The sequence below is a fragment of the Rousettus aegyptiacus genome, unplaced genomic scaffold (assembly GCF_014176215.1).
Source record: "Rousettus aegyptiacus isolate mRouAeg1 unplaced genomic scaffold, mRouAeg1.p scaffold_m13_p_5, whole genome shotgun sequence".
In the NCBI taxonomy this organism is placed as follows: domain Eukaryota; kingdom Metazoa; phylum Chordata; class Mammalia; order Chiroptera; family Pteropodidae; genus Rousettus; species Rousettus aegyptiacus.
The window spans coordinates 17100555-17127812 of record NW_023416308.1 but is presented as its reverse complement, the minus strand read 5'-3'; the positions used below and the strand labels follow the sequence as shown (position 1 = coordinate 17127812).

The following is a 27258-nucleotide window of genomic DNA, read 5'->3' as shown; positions in this document are numbered from 1 at the left end:
GAATCATTTACACTCTGCTTTTCTTGGCCACCTAGAGAAAGACTATCCACAAATGCTCTTTTACACGGTGCTGTGGCTCTCACCTACACTTTCAGGTTGCAAAGCCACCCTTCCTCCCAAAGGAGCCACAAGACAAAGGCCACTTGGTCAGGTGACACTTTAATAGGTTAGAAATAAAAAACCTATCTTTGGAGACTAAAAAGAGCCACATGTGGACCAGAGGAGAAGGCAGAGGCGCAGCACTTTGGGCCTAGGGAAAAATACCAGGCTGAGCGGGAGGTCAGCGATGGCTGAAGAATCCTTGAGGATGGTTATATTTAAACGGCTTCATCCTACTGGGACCCCTAGAGAAATGGAAGGAAGATCAGTTAATAACATGCCCTTTGAGCTGACAGAATAAATTATGGTTATCCACACAATACTATATAGCTGTCACAGAGGAATAAAGAACGTGTGAGAAAAGCAGAGAGAAAAGCCGACTGTAGAACAACATGTAAGGTATGATACCGTTTTTGTAAAAATGTCTTTATATGCTTGCACATGCATCAGCACTGACCTGAAAGGGCCCTCACTGACAATGGACACTTCTGGGGACAAGGCTTGGCTACCCTTACTTTTTAGTGTTTTTATACAACTGTTCTTATTGTTTCTATGTTTAACAACAACATGTTTTATTTCTTTAACAAAAAGAAAAAAGTTTAAAATCTTTTGCAGGGAGATCCCCATGCTGGTAGGAGTCTGGAGTCAGGGAATGAAAAGAACTGTGCTAAGTACCTACCTCTTCAATGTGATTTCTGTCACTTTATAGATTTTACAGATGAGGAAACAGACTCAGGGAGGTAAACTATCTGCCCAATATTATATGGTCAAAATGTAATAGAGCATAAATTTGAAACCAGGTTTAACACCAAAGCCTGTTGGCCACAGGCCGACAGACATGGCCAAAGCCTTGACCTTGTGAAGCTTGGGTGCTTCAGCTATCATCCTGGGACCCTAGGCAAAACTTCACATGAGGTCTTCTTCCATACAATCCCACAGTAATTGAGGTCCAGCTAAAAAGCCTCTTTTGTTCATCTGCCCACAGCTGACATTCAGTGGTAACCACTAGGTAACACCCTGGATCTGGTCTGAGTAAGGGAGGACGGGAGGGAGTCTATGTGTGTCAGGGATTGTACAGAAGAGAGGAGAAAAAAGGTTTTTATTCCAACACCAGGGCAACCACTTACTTAAGTGAGAGCTTATTGTGCCTGTACTCTGCCTGGCACTTTATATACTCCAGCTGGTTTAATTTCATCCTCCCAACCATAAGTAAGGTGAATGCTATTTTACTGATGAGGAATCTGAGACTCAGGGGCTAAGTAGAGAACCTAATCACACAAGTAGGAGCAGCAATTTGAACTGGGTCTTTCTGGCCCCAAAGCCTTTGCTTGCAACAACAATGTCATATATTTGCCAATACCAGAAGGGCACAGTCATTCAGGCAAATCTAAGGATATAGCTGATGGTACCACAACCTGAAGATACCTAGCCACGGGCAAAGCCGGACCTCAGGTCTTTTGCTGCCCAGGCCGGCACTTTGCAGCCCAGCCCCTTGGCCTGATCCCAATGGTCAACTGGACTCCAAGCCAAGAGACATACATCGCACATCTCACCAGTCATGGAGTTAATTGGCTCTAATTAGCCAAAGAAGCACCTTCCCGGAACGCCCTAACAGATGGGCTCAGCCTGGGCGACATACAAAACACTTCAGAAAATGGGTCCTTCAAGAACCATTAGATAACAGAGTTCCCACCCTGGAAATGTGCTACAGCAGGCTGGGAGGGTGGGAAGAGCTGAGGTCTCACATAGATCCATTAGGGAGAGCAAGTCCTAGAAGGCACCAACATCTAGCCACCAGCTCTGCCTCCGAGCAGCCACTTGGGGACTACACCTGGCTATTATCAGATCGCACCATGTACCAAACCAGGCAGAGGTGCCAGATGGAAGAGGAGGGATGCTGTGACAGCTTCCAGTGGCTGGCACTGGCTGTCTGAGAAGGTGAGGATCTGGTAAGGCACCTCTTAGACTGACAGGGAACAGGGGGATGTCTAAATTAGAAACAGATTATAGCTTTCCCCCTTCCTAGATACCATTCCTCTTCAAGCCCTTGCCCAAAACAGAAGAGATGCCTGAGCAATGTGAATGCCGGAATTTTGGAACTGACTCTTTAAAAATATGAATTGGGGATGAAAGAGAAAGAGAGAACCCAACACCAAAGCAAAAAGAAAAGTAGCTAGAAGTTCTGTGAATGCAGACATGCTAAATACCAAGCTGTCGGGACTTGCTGGCATTTTCTTTTTTTCTTTTTTTTTTTTTTGCTGGCATTTTCTGAGCCTGTGTCTATGCTATGAACCATTCTGGAAGCTTTACATGAATTATCTCTAATTCATCATGAACTAGAAGGTAAATAGTTCCACTTTAACCTTTAAGAAATAGGCTCAGATCTGAGCTGAAGTGACACTTCCAAGGTCACACAGCTGGTAAACAGTAGAGATCTGTACTTGTGTTGTTTTACTTCAGAGCTTGTTCCTTCTGTAACATCCAACTGTCTAAAGCTGTGATTCTCTCTAGGGACTGGTAGAGATGCATATAGTTTATAAAGATTATTTAGTCAGTAAAAAGCAAAACCTATGGTTTTCCACAGAAAGTGTAGAAAGTAAAACTCAGCCAAGTCCTCTTGGTTCATGGTCTGGTGCTATTCACTCAGTGGGTGTTCATGAAGAACAGACACAGACAAGGCTGGTAGGCAGTGAGCTGCAGGGAAAGTTTTGGGAAAGAGGGAGTAAGCTCTCTCCAGGACATCTGGCAGTAAGACTTTAATTTCCTCTGTGAACAGAAACAAGAGCACCTGGGAGCATGCATACCTTCCATACCAGGCTCTGATCTCTGCCCCAAGTCCTTGTGAGAGGCATGAGGTCCTAGAATCCTAGGTGCTCCTACCCCTCCCCTCACCTGAAGAGCCGCAGACACATCTTCTCCTGGGGAAATTCCTTGGGTCCCTCCACGCTATCATCATGGCTCTCGGTCTCCAGGTAGACATCCAACAGCACACACAGGCGCTGCAGCTGGTTGGTCAAGAGCTGATGGCCAGGCCGCGGGCCACACAGCTCCTTGTAGCATACATTGACTTCACTCTCCATGGCCTACAGTTGGGAAAGCCGGAAACTCAGCATGACTTTCAGACTGCTGGGTCTGATGGCTCCACAAGAACTGCAGCTGGGCCTCTGCAGGAGCTGGGAAACACCATATCAGGCTGGACTGAACTGTCCTGAGGCTCCCTCTCAGGACAATGGGGTCTTCCTAAATCTGACCCATAACTTTCTCTGCCTTGCACATCCACAGGCAAGAAAATGGAGATGTGCAGACAAGGAATCTCAAGATAAGATCCAAGTCAGAGGTGTTATGGTTAAAAACATACTACGGAATCAACTCAACAGGTATAACAAAAATTAACAGCTGCAATGATCTCACACATCACCTCGTTCCAGCACTTCCATGCTTCTGAGTTAATTCACATTTCCACAGAAGCCCAAGACAACATTTCAAGGCAGTATTTATATTATCCCTATTTTATAATGGGGTGAAACTTATGGACCCCAAGCTAAGTGGTTCAGATGCATCAAGGCTCTTCCCTGTACTACGCCATGTAGCCTCCAGCAAATTCTACAAATCCTGGCAGGCCCCTCTGCCCAGGGAATTACACCAGTGCCCAAGCCCTCAGCTAAAACAGGTTCTGCCACTGCCCACCTCTCTAAAGAGGCTCTCTCTGCTCCTCCCATGCCTACCAGGGCCTTACCCGAATATTGTCATCATTGCTGTTGGTTTTCTCTCCTTTCCAGTTCAGACAGAGCTGGAAGATGGGTGGGATCGAGGAGTAGCCAGGGTTCAGCACCACGGCAGCCTGAAGTTTGGCTGGGAAAGGAGGGGAAAGGAGGAAAAATCAGTTCCGAGACGTACCTTGTCAGCCACGCACCCTCTCTGATTGGATTCCTGAGACTAGTTCTGATGTTCAAGTGTTGTAGAGCACTTTCTGGTACTAACCTGACTTCTAGAATCTCTGAAGTGAAACTGCCACGTTGCAGACCTAGAGGTCCTGTGACTCTGGTCCCTCTAAGGAGACAGAGGTGTGTCATCTCCCCAGAGTTTGCCCAAGAGTTCTATTTGCTCCTTTAATAGGCACTTGTTTGAACTGGCATTTCTTTATTTGCCAGCAAGTTAAGGATTTTCCCATTTGAAAGCTTACTATCTGGTTTTTTCTTTTCAACATATTGTAAAATAGCCATTACATCAAATATATTTTCTCTATTCTGTTCCTTTTATTTTTAGATATTTTGTTGCATGAAATTTCTTAATAGCCAACATTAACTGAGTACTTACTATATTTTCAAGCACTGTGCTAAGACTTTTATGCGTTTTATTTCATCCTAACAATGATTCCATGAGATGGGTACCATTATTATTATCCCCATTTTACATAAGAAACTGAGCTTCTGATAGAAAATTTCTTAAGATTGAACAGTTACAACGAAGCAGTGCTGAGTTTAACCAGAACTGCTTGATGTCAAAGCTGTGCTCATAATCATTAAATGAAATATTTGTTATTTTTTAAACATATTTTTCCTTTGGTGACAGTTTTTGTCTTTTTCAATAGTATGACATTTATCCTCTCCATTAATGGGCTAAGTATGCCATTCTTTTTCACTATTTATGGGCGGGGGGTGGAGGGGAGAAAACTCTCTGATTCACCAGTAATTCAAATAACAGCAGACGCGAGAATGCAGGTTAAGACAATTCTTTCCCGACAGTCACAACATTTATTATACAGTGATTCCTTTCTCCACTGTTGTGTTGCTTCTGTCATAACAGTCTGGCCATATTTTTGAATTTATTTCTGTTCATCAATTTTTTGTTTTTATCTATACTATGTAAAGTTTTCAAATTGATCTACTGTAAAATGACTTAAGGTTTTATGTACATATATGGCTTATATATATTTGGAATTGGTACCGAATTATTTAAATTTCACTCTTCATTTTTCAAAACCTGTAATGTGTCTAATGAAAATTTTAATTATCATATTCTATGTGTGACTCTAAAATATCCCATCTTTCTAAGCTTTCACTTGCTCAACCAGGAAGAGGTGATGTCTTCCAATTATTTCCCTTGGGGCTTTACAAATTTCTTGGACTGTATATTTTGTGCCCTTTCAAAACAGTATTCTATGGTGGTTTAGGGATGAGGTAAAAAAATGTTTATAAACGGGAGAGGATGGGAAGCAAATGCATAAATTCCAAACAGTAGTAACATATCATGAGAGACAGAATGAAATGCGATTGGGGGGGCCTCAACTGTATCTGAAATATTTAATTTCCTCAGAATATTTTTAAAAATACATGAAGAAAAAGAGAAGAAATCAGTATAGAGAAACTCTAATATCAAATAATGCAATATTTCCTTACATTTTTCACACTGTCTTAAAATTACAGACAATTGCTTTGGCTCTGTGGCCACATCACCAGGCCCTGGGGATCAGATCCTGTGATCAGTGCCAAGCCTGTCGAGGTTGGGGCCAGACAATAGCACCACAGGCAGCATGTGCATGGCTCCAGCAGGAAGTCCTGGCAAATCAGATGCCAGGACAGCTGTGAGGAACGACAGCTTTCAATGATTCCAAAATGAGTGCAGCAACTACAGAAAGGGAGGAAGGTTGTGCCACCTTGCACTTCACAACCTAAGAGGGACATGTCAGCCTTCCTGTGAAGTGGGGGATGAACAGGTGTCTGATTCTAGAGAACAGTAAAGCCAAGGGCTAAGAGCTCAGGCTCAGAGGTCAGACTGGGTTTGTGACTAAGACTTAATTTCCTCACCTATAAAATGGGAATTATTACCACCCCCAGGATTGTCGTGAGGATTAAATGATATAAAGCACGTATGTGATTGTGTTGTAGAACAAGTCCTCACTGAACAGTGTTCTTACGATCATTACTATTTGCTGAGTCTCCAAGCAGGATTCCAGGATTGTTCTCTTCCTTGGACAACTCCCAGGAATGTTTTATTCTTGGTAGCTACCCTTGCCTAGAACCACTAGGATCAACAGAGCAATTACCTGTGCCCCTTTCCACAAGTGCCATGTAGTAGAGATTGGTGTCCCCAGCAAGTCCCACTTCCACAATGTCTTTGGTGAAATGCAGCTCCTAGAAGTCACCACAGACAAGAAAAGAGTGAACTGCTGGCTCTTCTAAACAATTCTCCTGCCCTTCTGGTGGAGGGGCAGGAGCTGTAAAGTGAAGTGAGTCTGCAGTCCCCAAGACAGCAATGATGACCTGTCACTCCTCTACGTACCATGTAATCCTCATGGGAAATCGTCACCCACTTTACCAGGCGAGAGACAACCTTTGCGGGAAAGAGATACTGGCAATCACTGGTAACTGGTACAATGCCATGTTCTAAAAGACAGCAAGACAGGTGGTGTCAGAGGTAGAAATCAGGTGCCACAGCTAGGTAACTAGTATCTTCTAGAAGACTCAGCTGGCCCTTCCAGCTGTCCGGGTACATCTGGTACTCAGTAGGTGCCCAGGTCAACATGTGCCAGGAATTCAGGCACACCAACCTGACCTTCACCCAGTTCTATATGCTTATGGCCCAATCCAGCGCCAACATAAACAGTGTTTTATCCTTAATGAAAATGATGGTCAGCAAAACAAAAACCTCCTGGCAGCTAGAACCAGTGACAGTGCCTCTGCAGCAGTGACTGTTAATTAGATCACGTAGCCAAGAGGGCTGTGTTTTTGTAGCTGACCTTGATGGAGGAAATGACTGAAGTGTTCTGTGTCAGTTCCTCTAAGGGAGAAGAGTTGGAGAACAACTCTAGGGTAAATTCCTGCTGGCATTTCAATAAGCAAATATGTCAACACAGTAAATGCTGTCCAGGATGACAATTATCCAACCTTCATACAAAACAAATTCAGCAATGCTGATGGGGAGAAAAGCTCGATGAACAAGCAAAGCTGCTCTGAAAGACAGGGTCCACACTGAGCTCAACAACTTAACCAGCGGGGTACAGTCTCCAGATGGATCTTGGAAATCCAGTACCTTCCCTGACAGTGACTCTTAGATCAGAAATATCTTAACCCTCACTACCTGGTATGTGCCTTGTACATAGTATTTACTGAATGGATAAATGAAAAGCAGCCCCCATATGGCCACCACCTTGGTCAATAGCTCATCAGAATCACCTGAGAATTTATGAAAAACAGAAGGGATCAGCCTCACTTTGGAGGGTGTTGGCTCGGTAGGTCTCAAGTGAGAAATGAGGAGTAGATCCCTGAATAGCTGTATTCAAACAGGCTGAAGGTGAGCTTCACAAAGCATGAATTGGGCTTCTAGTAAACACCTGTAGAATGCACACAGGTCTGACAAGCACTAACTTAAGATGAGCTGCTCCTGAGCACTCCACTAACTTGTGCCGCTCAGAAGGCTTTGAGCCTCCTCTGTGAGCTGAGACAGCCCTGATGGGAGCTCAGATTTCTGCTTGGATGGGCCTGCAGCAATCCCCGGTGGCCCTGCCAGTACCTCTGCTCAGCAAGAGCCAAGAATCAAGCCCTCTTTGATTTGAAAATAACCAAGCGAAGGGCCAAGTCATTTCTGTCCCTGTGTTGTCTGAATGGCTCTCAAGCCACAGCCCTAAGACCAGCTTACCAAGGGATGCAAACTGTTTGTGTAGGGCCAAGCGGGACTGCACCCTGGTCTTCAGCAGTTTCATGGTGGTCTCCATGTGGCTGGCACTCAGAGAGTGGTCAGCAATCACCGTGTGCTGTGGATGACAACAAGGAACACACCTGAGCGCTCCCCGCTCCTTCTTCTAGGCTTTGCCTCTCTCCTAGGACGTGCCTGCATATAGTAGCCAAAATCACCCATGCTCTGAGGTGGTCACCTTATGGGAACAGCAGGGTTTACTTGCTGTGACAGGCTAAACGCTGAGTCCCAGCAGATATAATACAAGCTGTTGGGTTCTCAAGAGGCTATGGCTGGCTCCTGAGAAAATGAAGGTTTCTGTTAGGACGCTAGATCCCCTGGAGTTCTGCTTATACTTCATTTGTGGCCTCTTTGTACACAAGACTGAGAGGTGGAAGAGCCTGGAGTTGTGCTGCACCAGAGAAAGAGCCCAAGTCATTTTGATTTGGAGGGCTACTAGACTCAGGGAGAAGGCAAAAGGTACCTAAATACATGTAGGCCTACAACATTTTAGCGTCCTAAGTGGAGGGAGGACAGATCATAGCCCTGAGGGAAAGCATTATGCTATTTTAAAGCCCTCAAAGGCCATCAGAAGCCTTTCTGGAGTTTGTATGGGAGGAGAGCTCCCCAACCAAGAAGACCAGATGAGTGTACACACCTGGGGCTGCTCTTTAGGGAAGTGGAGGCCACCCAGCTTCTGTACCCACAAATAGGGGTGACCTAAGTCAAGTACGTAGTCTCTTAAAGTCAGGATGCTGCAAAAAAGAACACAGAATGAAATGATTTTATAAGTCCTTTCTGCAGTGGTCCCAGGACACAGCCTTCCTCCCAAATAGGCTGGTCCCACAGGCTCAGCTATGCCCGCAGCCAGGCTGCCGGCCAAGCCCCTTGACTTCACTGGTTCTCTACTGTGAATTTCATCTATCTCATAATTACTTTTTCTTTTTTCCCCTCATAGCTTTCAACTTATAAGCAAATCTCAAAAAAAAAGGCAGTACGCTTGATCTCTTTACCAGTCTACCAATTTGTAAAATACTTAAAAATTTTCTAATCCTCAGAAAATTAAAATGTTAAACATTTTTATTAAATCTCACGTTCTTCTCATGCTCCCCAAGTTTTGATACTTCCACCCTTTCTTACCCTTCCAGGACCTCCATTTGCCTCATAAGCAGGAAAGCGCATGCGTTCCCTTCTCTCAACACAGCATTCCCACCTGCTCCAAGGTTCTCTCTACCTTGAGAGTCCACTGGCCCTACTGGATATCTGGTATTGGGCTTGAGCCACCAGAGAAACTCAGAAGCAAAGAGGCTGGGAGAAGAGGAAACACTGCTAACTCACCCGACTTTATCAAACTGGTATTGATTGGCTGGATTCGGAGTTTTCTTTCCATGATCCCCAGGATACAAACAGCTCAGGACTGAGTCAGGAGACAGCAAGTCTCTGGAAAGGAAGAAGACTGCAGTGAGAAGGCAGGCCACAACATCTTACCTCAAAGCAGACTTGGGCATTCGGAGATGTAATGCCACCTCTCAATGATGATCAATGCCATCATTTATTGAATACTTCCTGTGGGCTAGACCCTTTATACACTCAAGGTCACTGGATCATCATTACCCTATGAGGTAGGGAGTATTATCATTTCCATTTGATAGAGGAGAAACTCAAGGCTTTGAAAGATATGGCTTGTTCAAAATCACACTGCTAGTAAGTGCTGGAGCTGGGATGTGCTTTGCCTAATCAAAGACAGTAGCACTCTTAACCACCAAATTAAAAAACAAAAAACAAACAAAAAAACCTATCCCTTCAAGAGTTACATGGTGAATAGGGCCTTACTTCAGGGGAACAAAAAGCCCTGTGAAATAGAAATAGAAATAATCATAATTTTTATAGGAGCAGAAGAGATTCCTTTCTATCCCTGAAAAAAACAAGTGTGTAGCATTGGTGCTGTGTCTGTCTTACTTTGATCAAATTTCATGCTACTACTCACAAAAGAAGGTCCCAGAAAAAGATATTATCACATGCACTGGAGACAAGGTGACCCAGTGCTATAAGTAAATCAACAGAGACACCAATGCCACCCACCTGGAATGGTTAGGGCGTAGCCTGTAATTAAACATGACAACCAGAGAAGAGATTTAGAGTGGGGCTGGGGGGGGGAGAATATAATGGATTAATCCAATCATAAAGGACAACAGGGCCCATTCTTTCCCTCAGCCAGTAAAGGGTTCTTATTCATCTTTTCAGGGATAGCATCAGGAGTGACTCAGGCAGAAGGGCTGATCCTGCTGCTGAGTCCCCGGCATGCCTTTGGGACTTAATACCGGAACTGTGGCAGCTTCTGGCTCTTCTGTTCTGTCTCTCCCAGAGTCTCTCTGTTCCCTTTCACTGCCTCACATGAAAAACTGGCTAGAAAAGAAATAAGAATTGCCAGTCTTTTGGCCAATATTTAGTGACTATTACTAACAGAATGAATCAACCGAAATAAAACAGAACATCTAAAACTGCACATGATAAGGGTTTCTAATTGGCAAAAACCTATGACAAAATCAAATCTTGACAAAACCTACATCTGTAATACGTGGCTCAGGACAATTGAATTTGCTAAAAATAGACATAAAAGGGGAAGCTATATATAGTCATAAAAATACAACAAAACAAAAAAACTATTCAATTAGTTAAATCTTTGTTATAAAATTTTAATGGAAAAGAATTAAAGAAACTTTGGTAAAATAAAAATGGAAAATGATTAAAAATAGGTTAATGGCTTAATAAAAAATTAATGAATTAAAATACTCTAATGGGGATCATTATAGAAAATAATTTGAAGAACATTCAGCAAAATTGGTACAATTCTGATTAAAACGTTTGTATTAAAGACATTAGTTCCCTAATGAATTAACAGATCCTAGCAACAGTCATCAATATTGCTAACATCACAAAAATAGACAGCCCATGCCTCTTAATGGAAGCACTCATTAACATCTATGACTGTCATGCCCCTTTATCCCCCTCCCAAAAAAATCAAAATGGAATCTGAGCAAGCCTCTAAATCTAACTACAACTTACATGAATAACAGAAGGAAGGAGTAACCCATTAAAATATACTATAGGAATGTAATTATCAAAATCAAATTCTAGGGGACCTACAGAGCAAACAACACACTTTCTCAGCAAATAAAAAGATGACGGGGACATTCAGATGAAAAGATGCTTGAGAGAAGTTTCACTCAACTGTAGCCTTATAGAGATTGAGTCAAAACCCAAATGGTAAAAAAACAGAATGAACAAAAAACACTTATGACAAAATTAGAGAAATGTGAACTGCAACTGGCTTTGCATGATATTAAGGAATTAGTGTAATACTGTAATTATATTGGAAAAAAAAGTATCCCTATATTTTAGTAGATAGATAAAATCATCACCAGGCTGGTGTCTCCAGGGGCCAAAGCAGCCTGTACTTGAGAGAAGGGCTCTAGGCTGGGGCTCTAGGCCCAAGGCTTCCATGATCATATGCTCCCAGCCCTTGATTTCTCCACCTGTATGACAGAGGGATAAACTAGACAACATTTGAAGGCCCACAAAGATCTAATCCTAGTTTCAGGGTGGTGTTTCCTTTTGTGTCTCCTCTCTCTTTGGGGGCAAATGCCACCTAATAATGACAGTAGTATAGTACAGTGGTACACAGGCTTCAGTTTCCTCATCTTATAGAGCTACTGGGAGAGTTAAACAAATTGATAAACACAGCTGTCATTTACTAAGTGCTTCACCTATGCTAAGCACTTGACCTGACTTTTCATAAGCTCCCTGGAAGAGGACATTACAATTAACAGCCACAGAATGAGGAAACAGACTCAGAAGCCAAGAAACTTGGCTAAAAGTGCACAAAGAGCTGTTAAGTGGCCAACCCAGGGCTCATCAGAGCTCATAACCAGTCTGTATAACCAGTCTGCAGTACTGCCCCCATCACTGCACTGCACAGCTTAGTGAGGAGCTAGAGCTAAGCATGAACTGAGGCCAGCCTGCAACCCTGTTATTAGCAGGTAGGGCATCTGAGAGGTGAGCAGGCAGAACTCTTGTGACAAGGATATCCATCCTGGCCAAGGCCCTCCTGGAGACCTACAGCTGCTCACTGGACTGAGAACTCTGGCGAAGTGTAATGGGCACTCTGAAGGAGCAAGCCCTGGGCTCCCTCTGCTGGAGTCTGGTGGGAAGGGAGTCAATTTCATCCAAAGTGCCCCGGGGTGGTCAAACAACACTCATGAATAGGGACCAAGGCTGTAGCCTGAAGGGGGCATGGACTTCAAGTGCAGGGTAGAATACCCAAGGAAACCATCAGTTAGCCATGAAAAAAAAAGCCCCACCCCATTAGGCACCAAACATGTGCCTCATTCAGTGGTCTTTCTACAGCTGAGATGAGGACTCAGTGGGACCATGTAAAAGCAGGGGCAGAAGGAGTGCCAGGCCAGGGCAGTGCTCTTTTAAGTGAGGCTATTTCATCTTAAGGCCCTCTTCCTCCTCCCTTCTTCCTGCTTCTGGCTGTGTAACAGGACTACTATGGTCAGGGGTTTCCTGGGGATGCTTGGCCTACAGCTGTCATTACTGTGCCTCTGTTCACCCTCCTCAAAGCCCTAACACAGTCCAATTCCCGCTGCCCAAGTAAGGACAATCTGGGATTGAGCTGAGCTGTGAAGCAAAAAATCCCAGCACCTTGGGATAGGAAAAGAAAAGGAAGAGAGAGCAGTCTGAATGTGTCAACCTGATAATGTCTGCCAAATCTCATTCTTACATTCACACTCTTTCCACACCGCTTGTAAAAAGCTGGTATCTGCCCTGCCTACTCAATTTGCAATACACTACAGTCACTTTTCTCATCTGCTGTGTAGTAAGAGGATTTCACCAATTAAAGTCCATGAGTGCTTTCTAAGAAACACTTCTAGGCCACGTGGACACGACAACAGAAGGCAATGTAGTCATGAACCTCCTCAGAGCCAGAAGAGGGAGAAACCAAGCAGCCGAACACCACGGTTCTCCTCGCCACCCTCCCTCATCCCACTCTCTGAAGCGCCCGCCCAATACCCTGCACTGATGGGGGTGATCAGCTCCACTGCAGTTGTCACTTTGGCTTTTACTGTCATGATGTTGAGGTTCATGAGATAGTAGAAAGTCAGGTGAAGCACACTGTCATCTAGAGGGGGAGGAAGGAAAAGAAGAGATCATTTGAGGGTTAACCGTGAGAACAAATTCAATAGTTTTATAGAAAGGAAAGTCAATGAGGCTTTTAAGATCTTTTACTATAAAAATAAAGACTTCATGGCAATTTAACATTGAGTAAAAAAGAAAAGAGTGGTCTACGGCGATGCCACCCTAACCATGCACGATCTTGTCTGATCTCGGAAGCTAAGCAGGGTTGGGCCTGGTTAGTACTTGGATGGGAGACCACCTAGGGATACCAGGTGCTGTAGGCATTAAAAAAAAATTGGAAATCAAAAAAAGCAGTACAAATTTTTTGCTACTCCTCTGTCCAAGAGATAGAGCTTCATTTCCCTCCCATTGAGTGTGAGCTGGACTAAGAGACTCTGCTTCTAACAAATACAATATGGAAAGGGAGTGATCAAGTGATCTCCAAAGGGATCCAGGTTAATATTACTATCAATAAGACACAATGATACCATGTACCCCACATCTATCATCTTCCTGCCTAAAACCTATACCTTTAGTCTAATAAGGAGAAAATGCCAGACAAGCCCAAATTGCGTCTTCTAACATAATAAATAAACCTTGTCTTCAAAGTGTCAAAGTCATGAAGTACAAGCAAAGACTGAGGAACTGTCATTGCCTGGAGGAGACTAAGGGGAATGACAACTAAATAAATTTGTGAGATCTTACACTGGATCTTGGAACAGAAAAAGGACATTAGGGAAACACGAGGGAAATCTGAATAAATCCTGTAGTTTACTTAACAGTGTTGTACCAATAAAATCAACATTAGCTTTGAAAATTGTACTGTGGTTAATTAGATATTGACATTACAGGAAGCTGGGTGAAGAGCAGGTAAGAACTCTGTATTATCACTGCAACTCTTCTGAGTCTAAAATTATCTCAAAATAAATTTTTTTTTAAGGCAAAGAAAGGATCAGTGTGTAAAGTATGTTTCCATTTGTGCAAAGGACAAAAGGAGGAGGGGATATTCACTTATATAAAAGCTTCTAAATGCATAGAATACTTCTAGAAAATACATAAGAATCCTAACACGACAGTTGTCCTTGGAGGTAAGACCAAGGACCAGAGAGAGTCTGGGAGTCCAGATGAGAGAGAAACTTACATTTGACTGTTAACTCTTAAACTGAAGGCTTTACCACATGCTCCTTTATCCATACCAAACCAATTTTAAAATATATATTTTCTATAGAACACAAAGTTCTATCTATATTAAATTAATATTGGTTATATTGGTCATATTACTCAAAACTTGCATACTCTTGCAACTTATTCTGTGTTCTGACTTTTAAAATTCGGAAAGAGGTATAGTTTTATCAAACATCCCGTATGTGTCTAGTTTTGGTGCTCTGTTGTTATGGTATGACTTAAGGAAAAAAATCAAATGAACTCCATGCAAAACAATGAGGATAAACAAGAGAAATATGAAACCAGAATCTTTTCTTGGGCAAAGAGGCTTCTGGCTTGCTGGACCCTGTGCAACTGCAGCTAGCTGAACTCTTAGGTGCCATGGGATCCCCACAAGGGGAGCCAGACCTTTGCACTTCAGGTCCAGCATGACAGACAGCGGGTGCCTCTTCAACATCTCCTTGCGCTTGTCATCCAACTGAACTCCCAGCGTGGGCCGCCGGCGTTTCTGGACAAAGGAAAGAATGGAACTGATTAAGCACTGATGGTACTAATTTCCCTGTTCCTTCTCCCTACCGGCCAGGGCCTTAGCACTACTGCCTGAGACCCGCTGCTTCAGCTACCCAGCTGCCAGGTCCCAGCAGCCCTTTCTTTCAAGCTTCTTTCTTCTGCTTCTAGGAAGGATGCCACTCGCCAACTAGCGGGCCCCAGCACAGCTGCCTGGCACACTCATGAGAGGAAACAGCTCTCACCGTGGTCTGCTCCTCCTCAGCATCCGAGTCGCTCTCGTCATCTGCAACCACGGAAAAAGTGTCTATAGGTGAGGGCGCTCCCAATGCTCCTTAAATTACCTCAACACATGGGGCATAAAGGGGCCCAGACTCTGTTTCCTTTGTAAATGGGTTTCTTTAGAATAAATAATAAATAAATTTGCTGCTTCTTATTCAGTATTGAAAACATGGTGATGCAAGAAAAAAAGAATAGAATAATCCCACCGCGCCTGTCTTTTAAAGTGCTTTTTAATGTCATCCTAGGGACCACAAGCCCCTTCACTGGTAGTGGTTGGTGGTGGTAGCAGTAGGGATAATATAAATAACAATAACAACAGCAACAGCAGCTCATATAATTTGCTATGTGCCAAAAATGATGTCTAATGGTTTTCATGCATGACCTCCTTTAACTCACGTAATAATTCTACATGACATATTATTATCTTGTTTTGACGAGTAAACTGAGGTTCAGAAATGTTAAAGAGCTTTCCTGGGATCAGTGAGCTAGTGAGTGGCAGGGCTGAAATCCAAAGGCAGTGCTTTCCCTGTGTACCCTTGAGAATTAAGACATTAAAGTTAAGCTTCCTGTGGCACATAACTGGTACAGCTAATTTCCAAAGGACCAGCACTGCCCTTGGGTGGTGATTTGGTGCCCCTGGGAATCCTCGGGAGGCTTACATTACCTTGGGAGTCCTCAGGAGGCTTAAACAGAGCCTTGGCTTCATCCACACTGCCTTCAATCGCCACAGACAATGTCTTATCTGGGAGCAAGAAAAAGCTTCATATGATAGATGCAGAAGGAAGGAGCTAAGCAACAGAAACAGGCTAGCTCTGGGACAACATTTCTTCTACCTTTGTCATAGCGCCTTACTGACTGAGGATGGGAGGACAAAAGCCCTTTCTCCAAATGAGGAGAAAAAAGGTAGGAAACTTAAGTCTTTTTTGCATCGTTTACTGAGAACAAAAAAACTCAAAGTACAGATTGCTGGACGAGTATCACCTGAGACCAGGGGTGGAAGTCACTGTTTTCAGGCTTATGCCAAGGCACCAAGGGCCCAAAGCTACATGGCACTCTTCTGCTAAATGTCTTAAAAGTTCTTATGCAGAAGCCCATTCTGCACACATCCCGGAAGTGATGACTCTCACCCACGCACTTATTCCCTATTCCGCACTACACCAAGCACCTGGCTGGCACTGTCACATTTAACTGGGAGGCAGGAGGACAGTGGGTTTGGAAACTTGAACCCTGCAGTCCAGGGTCCTTGAGTCCCTGCCCTACCAATTCCCAAACATGTGAACTGGAAAATTATGTCATAGCCATGAGTCCCAATTTCTTCATCTGTGAAATTGGAATGTGACAAATGATAGCTGCCCAGCAGGGTGTTGTGATGCTTATAATGAATGAGCTGATGTTTATAATTTTAATTACACAATCATTAAAAAAAAAACTTTTAACAACCTTTACAACAATGCTGTAGGAGCAATACTAGTATTGTAGCCATTGACAGATGAGAAAATTAAGGCTCAGAGGAGTTTGATACAATAGCCAACAAGTACATAAGCTAGGACCAATTGACGAGTTTGGCATCTCAATACGAAGCCGAGAGGCCTGTTCTATGCACCAGGTCTGACACCTCCCCAGTGCTGCCTGTGCCTGCCTTGGTGGAACAACGTGGGTCTAGTGCAGGGAGGTCGGACAGACCACCACCCTTCCTGCTCCACTCAAAAGAACATACGAATTACAGATAGTCACAGGAGCCTGAAATGGTTTGCCCAACTGCACTAAAGAGGGATGACAAACTTCCTCCAAGTGGCAGGCCACTGAGATAGTATTACCAGGTGTCTGACCACTGCTCTCTCTCTTACACCTCACCCAAAAAAGCTGGCTGCCCCCATCAACCACTGACAAACTTTTGAGTAGTTTAATCCTGAAATTCTATATTAAAATTGGAATGGAAACAGGTTGGAGTTTAAAAACAAAAGAAAGGAAAATTACTCACCCTGTTTAGGGGGCTGGGAGGATTTCATATGAGCTGATGATGGAAAAAAGAGGGAGAACAAAGGGGAAGGAGAGGACCAGAGGACCAGGAAGACACAAGAGAGACAGTAATGTGTTGGCGCGTATGGCTAGGAGAGGCATGCACTGGTGCAACATATGTCTGTCTGAGGTGGCAGGGTGGGGGTGGGGAAGAAAGGTTCAGGTGCTTAGTGGAAGCTGCACTAGGGCAAGAGGCAGGGTCTCCAAAAACTTCTCAAAACCCCAGTGGAGCAAAGGGCTGCTCTTAAGCTTATTGAGGACACCATAATGACATGCAGTCTGTGTGGGGCATGAAAAAGCCTGGAAGAGCTGACTGGGCTCTGTGTTCACCAAGCCACCTCTCTGAAGCGGAGCAAGAAGCACCAATCCATCTGCCACGCATGCCTTGGGCTACCTGAGTACTGCACCCTGCAGCCAACCAGCCAGGCTTATCAAAGATTCAAAGCCATCCATTCTGAAATGCCCATCAGATTAGTCTTGCCTCAGGCCAGCTGGTCAAAGCAGCCATGCTGGGCAGAGCAGAGGGGAGGTGGCATTTGTCACCTGAGGGCTTCTCAGCAGGGCCTGGGAGGTTTCCCCAGCAGGCAGTGCTTCCCAATGACTCAGTAAGCCACGGCTTCTGCTCCTACAGCCCCTCTTCCTCGCCCGGCTCCTATACTCACCACAGGCCTGCCCATATGCAGTGGCCTGGACAAAGAGGACATAGAGGGGAGGCGGTAGGTGTCTGGCCGTCTCATATTGCTTATGAGCCTGGTCGAATGGCATGAACAGATACTCCTGCACTGGGAGGGAAGCCTGCAGGCAACGAAAGAAGGATTTTTGTTTTTCCATTCTAGGCAGTCCAAGAATGAACATGTGGCCACTCATAGTTATAATACATAGTTTTTTACTTGTGAAAGTTATACATGATAAGCTAACAGAACTAACAGGTGAATAAAGATGAATATAAAAAAATCAATTGCATTTCTTTATGCACACAATAAACAGTAAAACAATGAACTTAAAAAAGATACCACTTCCAATTGCATCAAGAAAACATCAAATATATCAAAATAAATAAATGAAAGGTGTGTCAGCCTCTACACAAAGAACTGAGAAATGAAAGATCTAAATGGATGAAGATATATGTCATGTTAATGGCCTGGAACACGCAATACAATCCAGATGTCAATGCTCCCCAAAGTGATCTACAGATTCAATGCAATCACTGTTTAAATCCCAGCAGGTGAAAATAGACTAGCTGATTCCAAAATTTACATGTAAATGCAAAGGGCCAAGAATAACCAAGACAATCTTGAAAAATTAAGCTGAAGGATTTATACTACTGAGACTTATGACAGACAAAGTTACAGTAAAGACAGTGTGATACTAGTACATAAATAGACAAAAAGATATCACACACAATCCTACATACACAGACATTTGATTTATAACAAATGGGGGAAAGAATGGTCTTTTTGAGAAATGAGTCAGCTAAATACCTACAGGGGAAAAAAATGAATCTGATCCTTATCTCACACTAAATAAAAAATTCATTTCCAGAAAAACTATACACCTAAATGTGAAAGGTAAACAACAGAGCTTCTATAAGAAATCAAGAGAATATTTCCATGACCTTGGGGAAGGGAAAGATTTATTAAACAGTACACAAAAGCAATAACCATAATTAGGTTATATTAAAATTAAGAACATGTGCTATTAAAAGATACCATTATGAGAGGAAAGTCACAGAATAGGAAAGATATCTGCAAAAGATTCATTTTCAGAAAATATAAAAAACTCCAAGCAATCCAACAGAAAAATGGGCAAAAGATGTAAGTAGGCCGGCTCTTCACTGAAGAGTTAATCCAAAGTCAATAAGCACATAAAAGGTGCTGTGCTCAACTGTCACTGGTCCCAGGGAAAGGGAAATTAAAACCATAAGCCATGTCCCCCAGAATGGCTACAATTAAGAAGACTGATAATATCAAGTGTTGGCGAGGATGTGGAACAATTAGAACTTTCCTGTGGTGCTGGAATCAGTATAATTGCTTTAGAAAACTGTTTCAGAGTTTTCCAAACTTAAATATATGCATAGCATATTTTTTAACAGGAAAGTTAAGAAACTTTCAGTTTGTTTTCTTTTTGTCATATTATGAAGTGCTACCGAGAATATTTCCGTTAACAATTCTAATTCTATACCTAGAGTTGAAGGGAGGAAATGTAGATCTTGCCAAATCCCAAAAAAGAGAATTTATAATTTCTCTAAGGTCCTTTTGCAAAGTTCCTCCCTATTAACCATTTACCCTGCTTCATAAAACTGTAAGGATTTAGACCAAATCTAGCTTCACAAAGCAAACAAAATCAGGTCCTATATAGAAAGACATTACATTTTACAGGTAAAGTGGGGACTTCCTCCTAAGGTACATAATGGCTTTCAAATATAAGTTCTTTTCAGAGCAAATAGATGTACTGAGCATCCGCCCATGAGGTACAGTCAAGGAGATCTAACAGATATCCACAGAAAAGTGCTTAGATGCCTGAGACTGGGGGCTGTTGGAGACCATGCAGAGGGTAAACTAAACTTACAGTTTGCAAATAAATGTGTTTTACCCAGAGACTCTGGGTGAAGAGAAAATGCCCAGGTAAATGTGTGTATGTATTCCTGAGCCCACCTGGCCACCATTTCTTCCACCCGAGATACAACATTATTGCACTAGCTGGGTAGGACTTCAGCCAGGACCATCTTTGCACCATTCTCTAACACGAATTAGGGTAACAGATATCATATCTGGCAGAATGGAGATGAGGGTGCTGGTGGCCTCAGGTCAAAAAGGTCTCACTGGTTCTTCAGTGAAGGCAAAGCAAAAAACTGGTGGGAAGGGGGTGTGGGGGAGACCCTCACCTGCATGATGCTGTTGAGGCGAGGCTGGAGGCTGCTCAGGTACTCCTTCTTCACTTCGATCTCCTTAAGAATCTTCTCCTTGTTGGACAGGCACTCACGGTACTTCTCTGCCAGCCTGTTCAGGAAGGACAGCACTATCACTAGATGCTCTCCTGGGATATCCTGATATGCTAGTTCACTGTCAGAATCCACCTAGTAACAGCAGTCATGATGAATTGTTTGCCTGGCACTTAAGATGTGCCAGGCACTTTGAGAACTCTTTATAAGCATTATTGTATTTATCCTTATAAAAACCCTGGAAGACAGGGACTTTTCTTATCCCCTAAGGAGGAAACAAAGGATGAGAGGTAGGTTAACTTGCCCAAGATCAGCCAGTTAAGAGCAAGCACAGAGCTGGGTTTTAAATCCATGCCTGCCTCGTTCAAAAGGTTCTGTCCATACCACTAGGAAATACCTCTGTGTCATCTCCAGCTCCATTTCTTGCCTCTAGAGGCAAGACTCAAACTCTCACAAACATGTGGACCTAGCAGCTACAAGTCTCAAACAAGCCACAGACGGAGTGGGACAGGGTGGGGACGGATTCTGGACAAGTGCCACAGGAAAGCAGCATTCACAGCTTAGCCTGTGCCCAGGACAAGCAGTGTACTGGACAGGGGAGTGACAGGCCAGCCCCATTTCCTAAAAACTGGTACCAATTCCTTGAGAACCAGACTTAGTGCTTATTAAATTCATAATATGAATCAAAGGCACAGAATATATTCCATAACAAGCAGCTGATTTTCCTATGGAAAAGCTGATGTGCCAACCACAAGCCTAGAATTCGTGTACAAATATGAAAGGGAGAATAGTCACCATAATGAAAGAGATGCAGCCATTAAAAGTCCAGTATGAAAAAAAATGTTCTTACAAAGACCTAGATTAAATTACACAGTATAAACATTCTATTTACAGTTAATAACTAAAAGCTCTTTATTAATACAGGAAAGTTTTATATGTAAAGGTGTGCCTTATTAAAGCATTATTTATGACAGCAAAAATGGAAACGACCTAAAAGTCCAATCCAACAGGGAAATGATAATGAATTACATTTTGTCTATACATGAGAATGTTGTAAAACCTAAAATAATGTTTACAAAGCTTTAAAATACCACAGGGATACTGTTATAGGTAGGCGGAAAAGGCAAAAAACAAAATTAGATTCATGGTACAAAAGGTATTTAGGTCTCAGGTGTTAAAATTTTAAAGGAAAAGTTACTCCAGCTTCCTGTTCACAGCTTTAAGCAATTCCAACCCCACCCATGATGCAGCTGACCAAGTCTGAACTATTAGGTGTGACTTAATCACAATGTGGAATTTTTGTCTTAGAAACTATTCTGCTGGTTCCCCAGCACTTTACCATCTGATTTGGGTCATGATAAAGGACAGATCCCCATGGGTAAAGGTCCGTGTGTCTGCACAGGCTAACAAGGTCCAGAAGAGCACCTTTTCCGCTGCTCCAGCTCCCAATCCAGACGTGCAAGGGTTTGTTGATGAGGGTCTCCCATGGTGACTTCAGCCTTGCTGATATCTGGAGGAGCCTCCTTATAAAACTCCTCTAAACTGACTAGATCAATTTCTTCATGCTTTGACCTGCAGACAAAAACAAATTTCATGCTGCCATTCTTAGGAACCCAAACTGTGGCTTAAGCAGGCCCACACTCCCCTCCCGCTAACCCCACCATGTACACCCACTTAGCCCAGGTCTACAGCTACACAGGGACCTGGAATCCAGTCTTCTCAGAAAATGCTCATTAGTAGGTGTTTCAGTTTGAAGAGAATTGGTGACATGCCACAGGATCCTTAACCATGCTGTCCAAACTTTTTATCCAAGAATTAGCCTAACACCTGGAAGGCTTGCTTATCAAATTTGCAGACATCTCCAAGCTGAATAAGAGGGCTAAGAGCTTAAAGAGTCAAATAAAAATACTATGCCCTAGGCCTAAACTGTCAGGTTGAAACCAAGAAATGTTATTTAACAGGAATAAACATAAGGCTCTGTATTTAAGTTCAAAATAGTAACTATACAAGCATGAGATGCGGAAGATCTAACATGGCATAACCAGATATGAAAGGTTTTAATTGTTACATGTATAGTGACGTCATGTATAAAAGAAATCCAATACTCTTTCCTGCATTAACACAGAACAGAGGTTGTAGACAGATGATGGCAATAACAGCAGCAGCTACCACGAATTAAGTAACCACTGTATGTCATCCTTACCTCACTTAATTCTCAAGATTAAACTATAAAGTGGGGATTTTTATTTCCACTTTTCAAATGAGATGGAGGCTTCTGTAGTTAACCAGCTTGCCCAAGGTCACACAGCCAATGAGTGGCAGAGCTGGTATTTGAACCTAGGCTGTCTGACTCCAGGGTCCACCATGGCCACCTCCCTCTCCATAAGCCCAAGTTCCGCTGTATTCTTTGCCAGCTTTGATCTGAGTGAGGATTATAGGTTGAGGCATCACATTCTTTTACTTTGTTTTTATTATATCTTTTTAACTTTTAAATAGTTTAAGACTCATGAGAAGTTTCAAAAATAGTACTGAGAGTTTATTTCCTCTGTGTAACTTTCCCCTGGGTTCTCCCAATAATATCTTACCTAAACATAGTACATTGTCAAAATTAGGAAACTGACAATGGTACAATATTATTAACTCAGGTATGGACCTGATGTGGGTTTTATCTCTATTAGTATTTAAGTATTATGGTATGATGAATGTATGGAGCAGATACCTCTCAAAAATCGGTATAATCATTACTAAAAATACACCAGACCCAATATCTAATGTGCCCTCAACCCCAAGTTTATTACAACTAAAAACCTGCCTCCTTTCAGTTTGCACAAATAGGTCTCGCCAAGCAAGAACACATTCTATTCTCTTCCTCTGTCTACTTGTTCTTCCTCATTTCTCAGCTTGGATTTGCCAAAAGGCATTACATTTTAAGAACACCGCCAAATTCTAGTTTGTTCACCTGAAAGCAGCTAAATAGTAAAAAATTCAGATTCCAAAGAATAAAATCCATTTGCAAAAATGAATTGTTGGAACTTTAGAGATGAAAATTGAGCCAAATGGTTAAAAGGATGTGACTTGCTCCCACACAAGATGCCCAGGAATCGAACTTGTAATAAATGTAAAGGTGCCTGCTGGGGAGAGACGACTGCCTTTGACCAAGTGCAGAGCTCAAAATTCAAAAGGATCAGAGAGGCTTCTGAGTTTCTTCATGCAGCCTGAAAATACCGCTCCCAATTTTCCCACTCAAAGTGATCTATCTAGTCACCCTTCTCCCAGGTTCTACAGTCTCTGCACTCATCTGATTTCTTTTTAAGAGCCTAGCTCTCAAAGAGCTATGTAGGATAAAACAGTTACCAACAGACCACCTTGCCAAAGCTCTGTCCTCCAAAACTCACTTAAACTCCAGACATTTGGTAATCTCCTTCTGCAGGTGCATTACTTCATACAACAGGTTCTGGAGCTGCAAGTGATAGGCGTCTACTTTCTGCTTGGCCTGAAAGGAGGGCAAGGTCAGAAGTGAGTGGGGCAAGTCAGAGTGGGGCAATGCAGGGCAGCAGCACACTGAGAGAGTGGGTAGAGGGGATGAAAAAGGGGATGGAGAGGAAGAAGGAGAAGGAAGGTTAAATTTCTCAACTATTACCTCGTGGGTCTGATCTCTTCCTTTCTTCAACCTGATATGAGCTAATCGGTTAAGCTTCTTCAGAGTCATAAAATGCACACAGCTCTGGATTCTCCGATCCTCAATCTCGACGGCCTGCGGACAAAGAAAAACTGGTAAACGCCTCAATAACAGGTGCTAGCTGAGTTTCCTTCAGCCCCCAAAACAGAAGGAGATCAGAACCATAAGTGTCCAAAGGAAGTAAAGGAATGACTATATAAGAGAAATGCTTAAGGTTTCCAGGCAAAAATGCAATTACTGCTTGGACAGAAGCAATAGGAAACAAAGACGGAGCAAGTGCAGCCAATGCACAATTAATTATCTGTTCCTACATATTGTACACAGAGATCCTAACGATAGCAACATGTTGCCATACAATTTGACCTCTATAAATAAAATTATACAATAGTTTAAATGAAAACAGAATTATAGCTATAAAGCTTGGCTATAGTGAAATACATAAGACATAATAATCTTAATAATATTGGCCAGTATAAGAACAAACAAGTGAGCTTCCTGGAAAAAAATGGATTTTGTTTTGTTTTGAACTCATCCATTTAGTTTTTAGTCACACTTATTTTCTCTGCCCAAAGCCTGGTTTATTCATTTAATATTAATATTTCACTTTTGGTCTCTATGATTTGCTTATTCATATCCATCCTTATGACAGCAAGGGAATTTATGTGTACCATCATTTCTCAACACCTAGCAAAATGTCTAGTACTTAATAAATATTAGTTGGATGAATTATTAAATTATAGTTATGGAAATAATTAATTATACTATACTTTCATTACTGTAACTGGTGATTGGTGGAAATGAAACATCCTAGTAAATTGGTTGCAGGTCTCTGGAGCTCCAGGCTCCAACTACCTTTTCGTATCTAAGACAGAAGATCAAGAACAGGAAGGGTCTGGAAAGTGCAAAACAGGTCCATCCATGCAGACCCATCAGGTTCATGTTTGTCTAGTCTAATCCTTACCACATCTTTGCCTCCCCTGCTCTTCAGGTCCTGGATCTCGGCCATGAGCCTCTGTAACTCCTGGCATGTGTACTTGTATAGTTCATAGTCTCTGCCAGGGTCCCGCAGATCCACTTCAGCCTCCTCACTGTAGTATTTACCTTCCTGTGGAGGCAAGGATACAGTCCTTGAGTGGGGAGTAAAAGTCTACCTGTTGGGACCAGGGACATAGGCTGGAATCAGTAACAATGAAGCCCCAAATCAGGTCTCTAAAGGATCTGGTTTTCTTCTTTTCAAAATGAAAAAGAACTCCTCTTTTCCTCTTTCTCATTATAAAGTAAAGCATGCTTAGTGACAGAAATTCAGAACATAGCGAGGAATATTAAAAACAAAATGACTATGGCCATGCCACCCTGAACATGCCTGATCTCATATCTCATCTGATCTTGGAAGCTAAGCAGGGTCGGGCCTGGTTAGTACTTTGTGGCTACTCAGGCTTTGTAGAGCCAAGTGAATTCTGGGCACCTGGTTAAATAGTGACCACTTGAGAGGTTGTCCCTGTGACCCTCAGCTGCTGCAAACCGAGAACTACAAACTTGGCCACAAACTGCAATTTTTCAGCAGCATGGCAGCCCTGGCTGATCTCACCTGCTCAGTGTCTGAACGATTACGCTTCCCTTCAGCTGGAGCTCCATCACTTCGGATCACTTTGGGCTTCCGTTTTTTGCTCGATTCTGATGACATGATTGTTTAGTGAGGTCAGGCAGAAAAAGAGACCTGTTAAAAGGAGAAAGCTTTTGAGATTTTCCAGAATTGGAACTGGAAATTTTCCTGGAGTCAGTATACTTAAGTCTAACTAGCAGTTTTGGCACTTACACCCTCAGTAATTCAAGAAAAGTAACTTAACTCTCCAAAGCCTACTTAACCCTCTGTAAAAAGGGGAATCATCCCTCAGCCTGTACAAAATAACTCATCTCCACCTCCACCTCCTTTAAAGGCACCACCCCACTGACCAAACTCTTCAGGTCGGCATTTAAGCCCATTCCAATACTATTGATTCATCACTGTGCGCTGGACCTTGATCTAAGCACTTTAAGTGTATGTTCTCATTTGATCTTTCTAACAAAACTTTTAGATAAGAACAAGTATCACTTCATAGAAGAACACTAAAGATCAGAAAGGATTATGATTTGCCCAAGGTCAAACAGCTAGTATGCTAAAGCTTGGGTCCATCTGATGCCACATCAGGGTTCTTGACAACTACATTATTGTGCCTCCTAGTCTTGCCACCATCTCATCTGGTGATGCCATCAACTCCTTGGTTGACCCTAAAATTAAAAAAAATAGAACCTACATTTCATGAAGCTCTAGGGTCAAAAAGCAGCCTCCCTCTGCTACTACTCCTGGTTGTCACCACAGCCCCGAGGTACGCAGCACTATCCTTCTTATTCCAATAAATCTGTCATCAACAATTACTGAGAAGGCCAACAGCTCATCGTAGTAGTCAGAGAAGCCCTGAATTGGAGTCTCCACCCTATTAGTTAATGGCCATGATTCCTGTAACAAATCACCTCACTTTTCTCTGGCTGTTTCCACACAGATCAAATGAGAATAAAAGTCTCTACCTCAGGGGTTGTTGTGGACGCTAACACAGAAATGTCCTCCACTGGGGAAGGTGATGAAGATGATCTGGAAGAGGGGCTTTAGATGGCACATAGATGATTTTAAATAATGCTGAACACCTGAGGAAAAAGTTAATCCCTTTTCAATTCTTTTTAGAAAATTCTGATTGCTTTAAGGAGAAGGTCTCATTTTCCTAGTTTATGTTTAACATCTATAATCACCAATATTCCTTTAACAATAGAACTGTCTTAGAGCTATAAACTGAAATCTAGCCAAATTATTAACAAAGACCTGTTTCACATTAAATATATTGATTTTTAGCACTATCTTCTGCATATGACAAGTGAAAGAAGTTTTATATTTATAGTAGACTTAAAATTTTCTTTTAAAGTAAATTTAAAACTTAAAAGTCACTTGATTAAAAACCTTTAGTAAAAGTCTTACAACGTAAGTTTATTTGGCCAAAGCCACAAAGGTGAAACTCGTAAAGGTGAGATAGGAAAGGCTTAAGTGTGAGAAATCTCGGCTTTGGTAACATAATAAAGAGCGCCTGGAACACATAAGCACACAATTAATGTGAGCTGTTAACACCACCACCATCGTTGTCCCGTTGTGGTCATCTAGAGGAGCAGTCCCCAACCTTTTTGGCACCAGGAACCGGTGCTCCTATGAGAATCTAATGCCTGATGATCTGAGGTGGAGCCGAGGTGGTGATGCTAGCGCAGGGGAGCCGCTGCTCATCTCTTGTTGTGCGGCCTAGTTCCTAACGGGCCATGGTTCCCGGGTCGGGGACCCCTGATCTAGAGAATACATGTGGGGCCTGACAATGTTGAAGGCAACGTTTTCCACATGAGGAAACCGAAGCTGCGGCGCCCAGTGGCCGGGAACCCCAGGGAGTAATGACAGAGAACCCTGATCGGACTTCAGTCCGAGGACGCCCTCCCGACGGTCAACACTTAAGTCCCAAAGCGATCGGCCCTGCACCGCTGCCCAGTCGCCGTCCCAATCTCCCCTCCTACCGCACTGCGCCCGAAACTGTACAGTCGAGCAAGCCACCTCCCGCGGCGTAGAGACTGTAGCCAGCGCACCATAGAGAAGCGGAAGAAAGGAGCGGCCGGCCGGAAGCGAGGCACGGAGGCCGGAAGTGAT

General features: G+C 42.9%; 1 protein-coding gene and 1 pseudogene across 5 annotated transcripts; one reads left to right on the top strand and one right to left on the bottom strand.

The window, feature by feature from the left end:
• Positions 1-140: 140 nt before the first annotated feature.
• On the bottom strand, positions 141-27258 carry THOC5 (THO complex 5). Of its 5 annotated transcripts, none has more exons than XM_016164334.2 (22): positions 27129-27258; positions 26112-26228; positions 25135-25263; positions 24508-24651; positions 23508-23621; positions 23263-23360; positions 21293-21439; positions 19811-19925; positions 17589-17721; positions 16889-16921; positions 15572-15649; positions 14871-14911; positions 14527-14626; positions 12850-12958; positions 9112-9213; positions 8432-8528; positions 7738-7852; positions 6382-6485; positions 6146-6233; positions 3836-3951; positions 2992-3182; positions 141-344 (listed from the first exon to the last, which is right to left on the bottom strand). In XM_016164334.2, exons 3-22 carry the CDS (start codon positions 25228-25230, stop codon positions 281-283), a joined length of 2085 nt encoding a protein of 694 aa, XP_016019820.1. In that variant the 5' UTR covers positions 25231-25263; positions 26112-26228; positions 27129-27258; the 3' UTR covers positions 141-280. The 5 variants fall into 5 exon arrangements, with proteins under 5 accessions (XP_016019820.1, XP_016019821.1, XP_016019824.1 ...); XM_016164335.2 differs by lacking the exon at positions 27129-27258 and adding an exon at positions 26750-26769; XM_016164338.2 differs by lacking the exon at positions 16889-16921.
• On the top strand, positions 13120-13238 carry LOC118603415 (annotated as a pseudogene).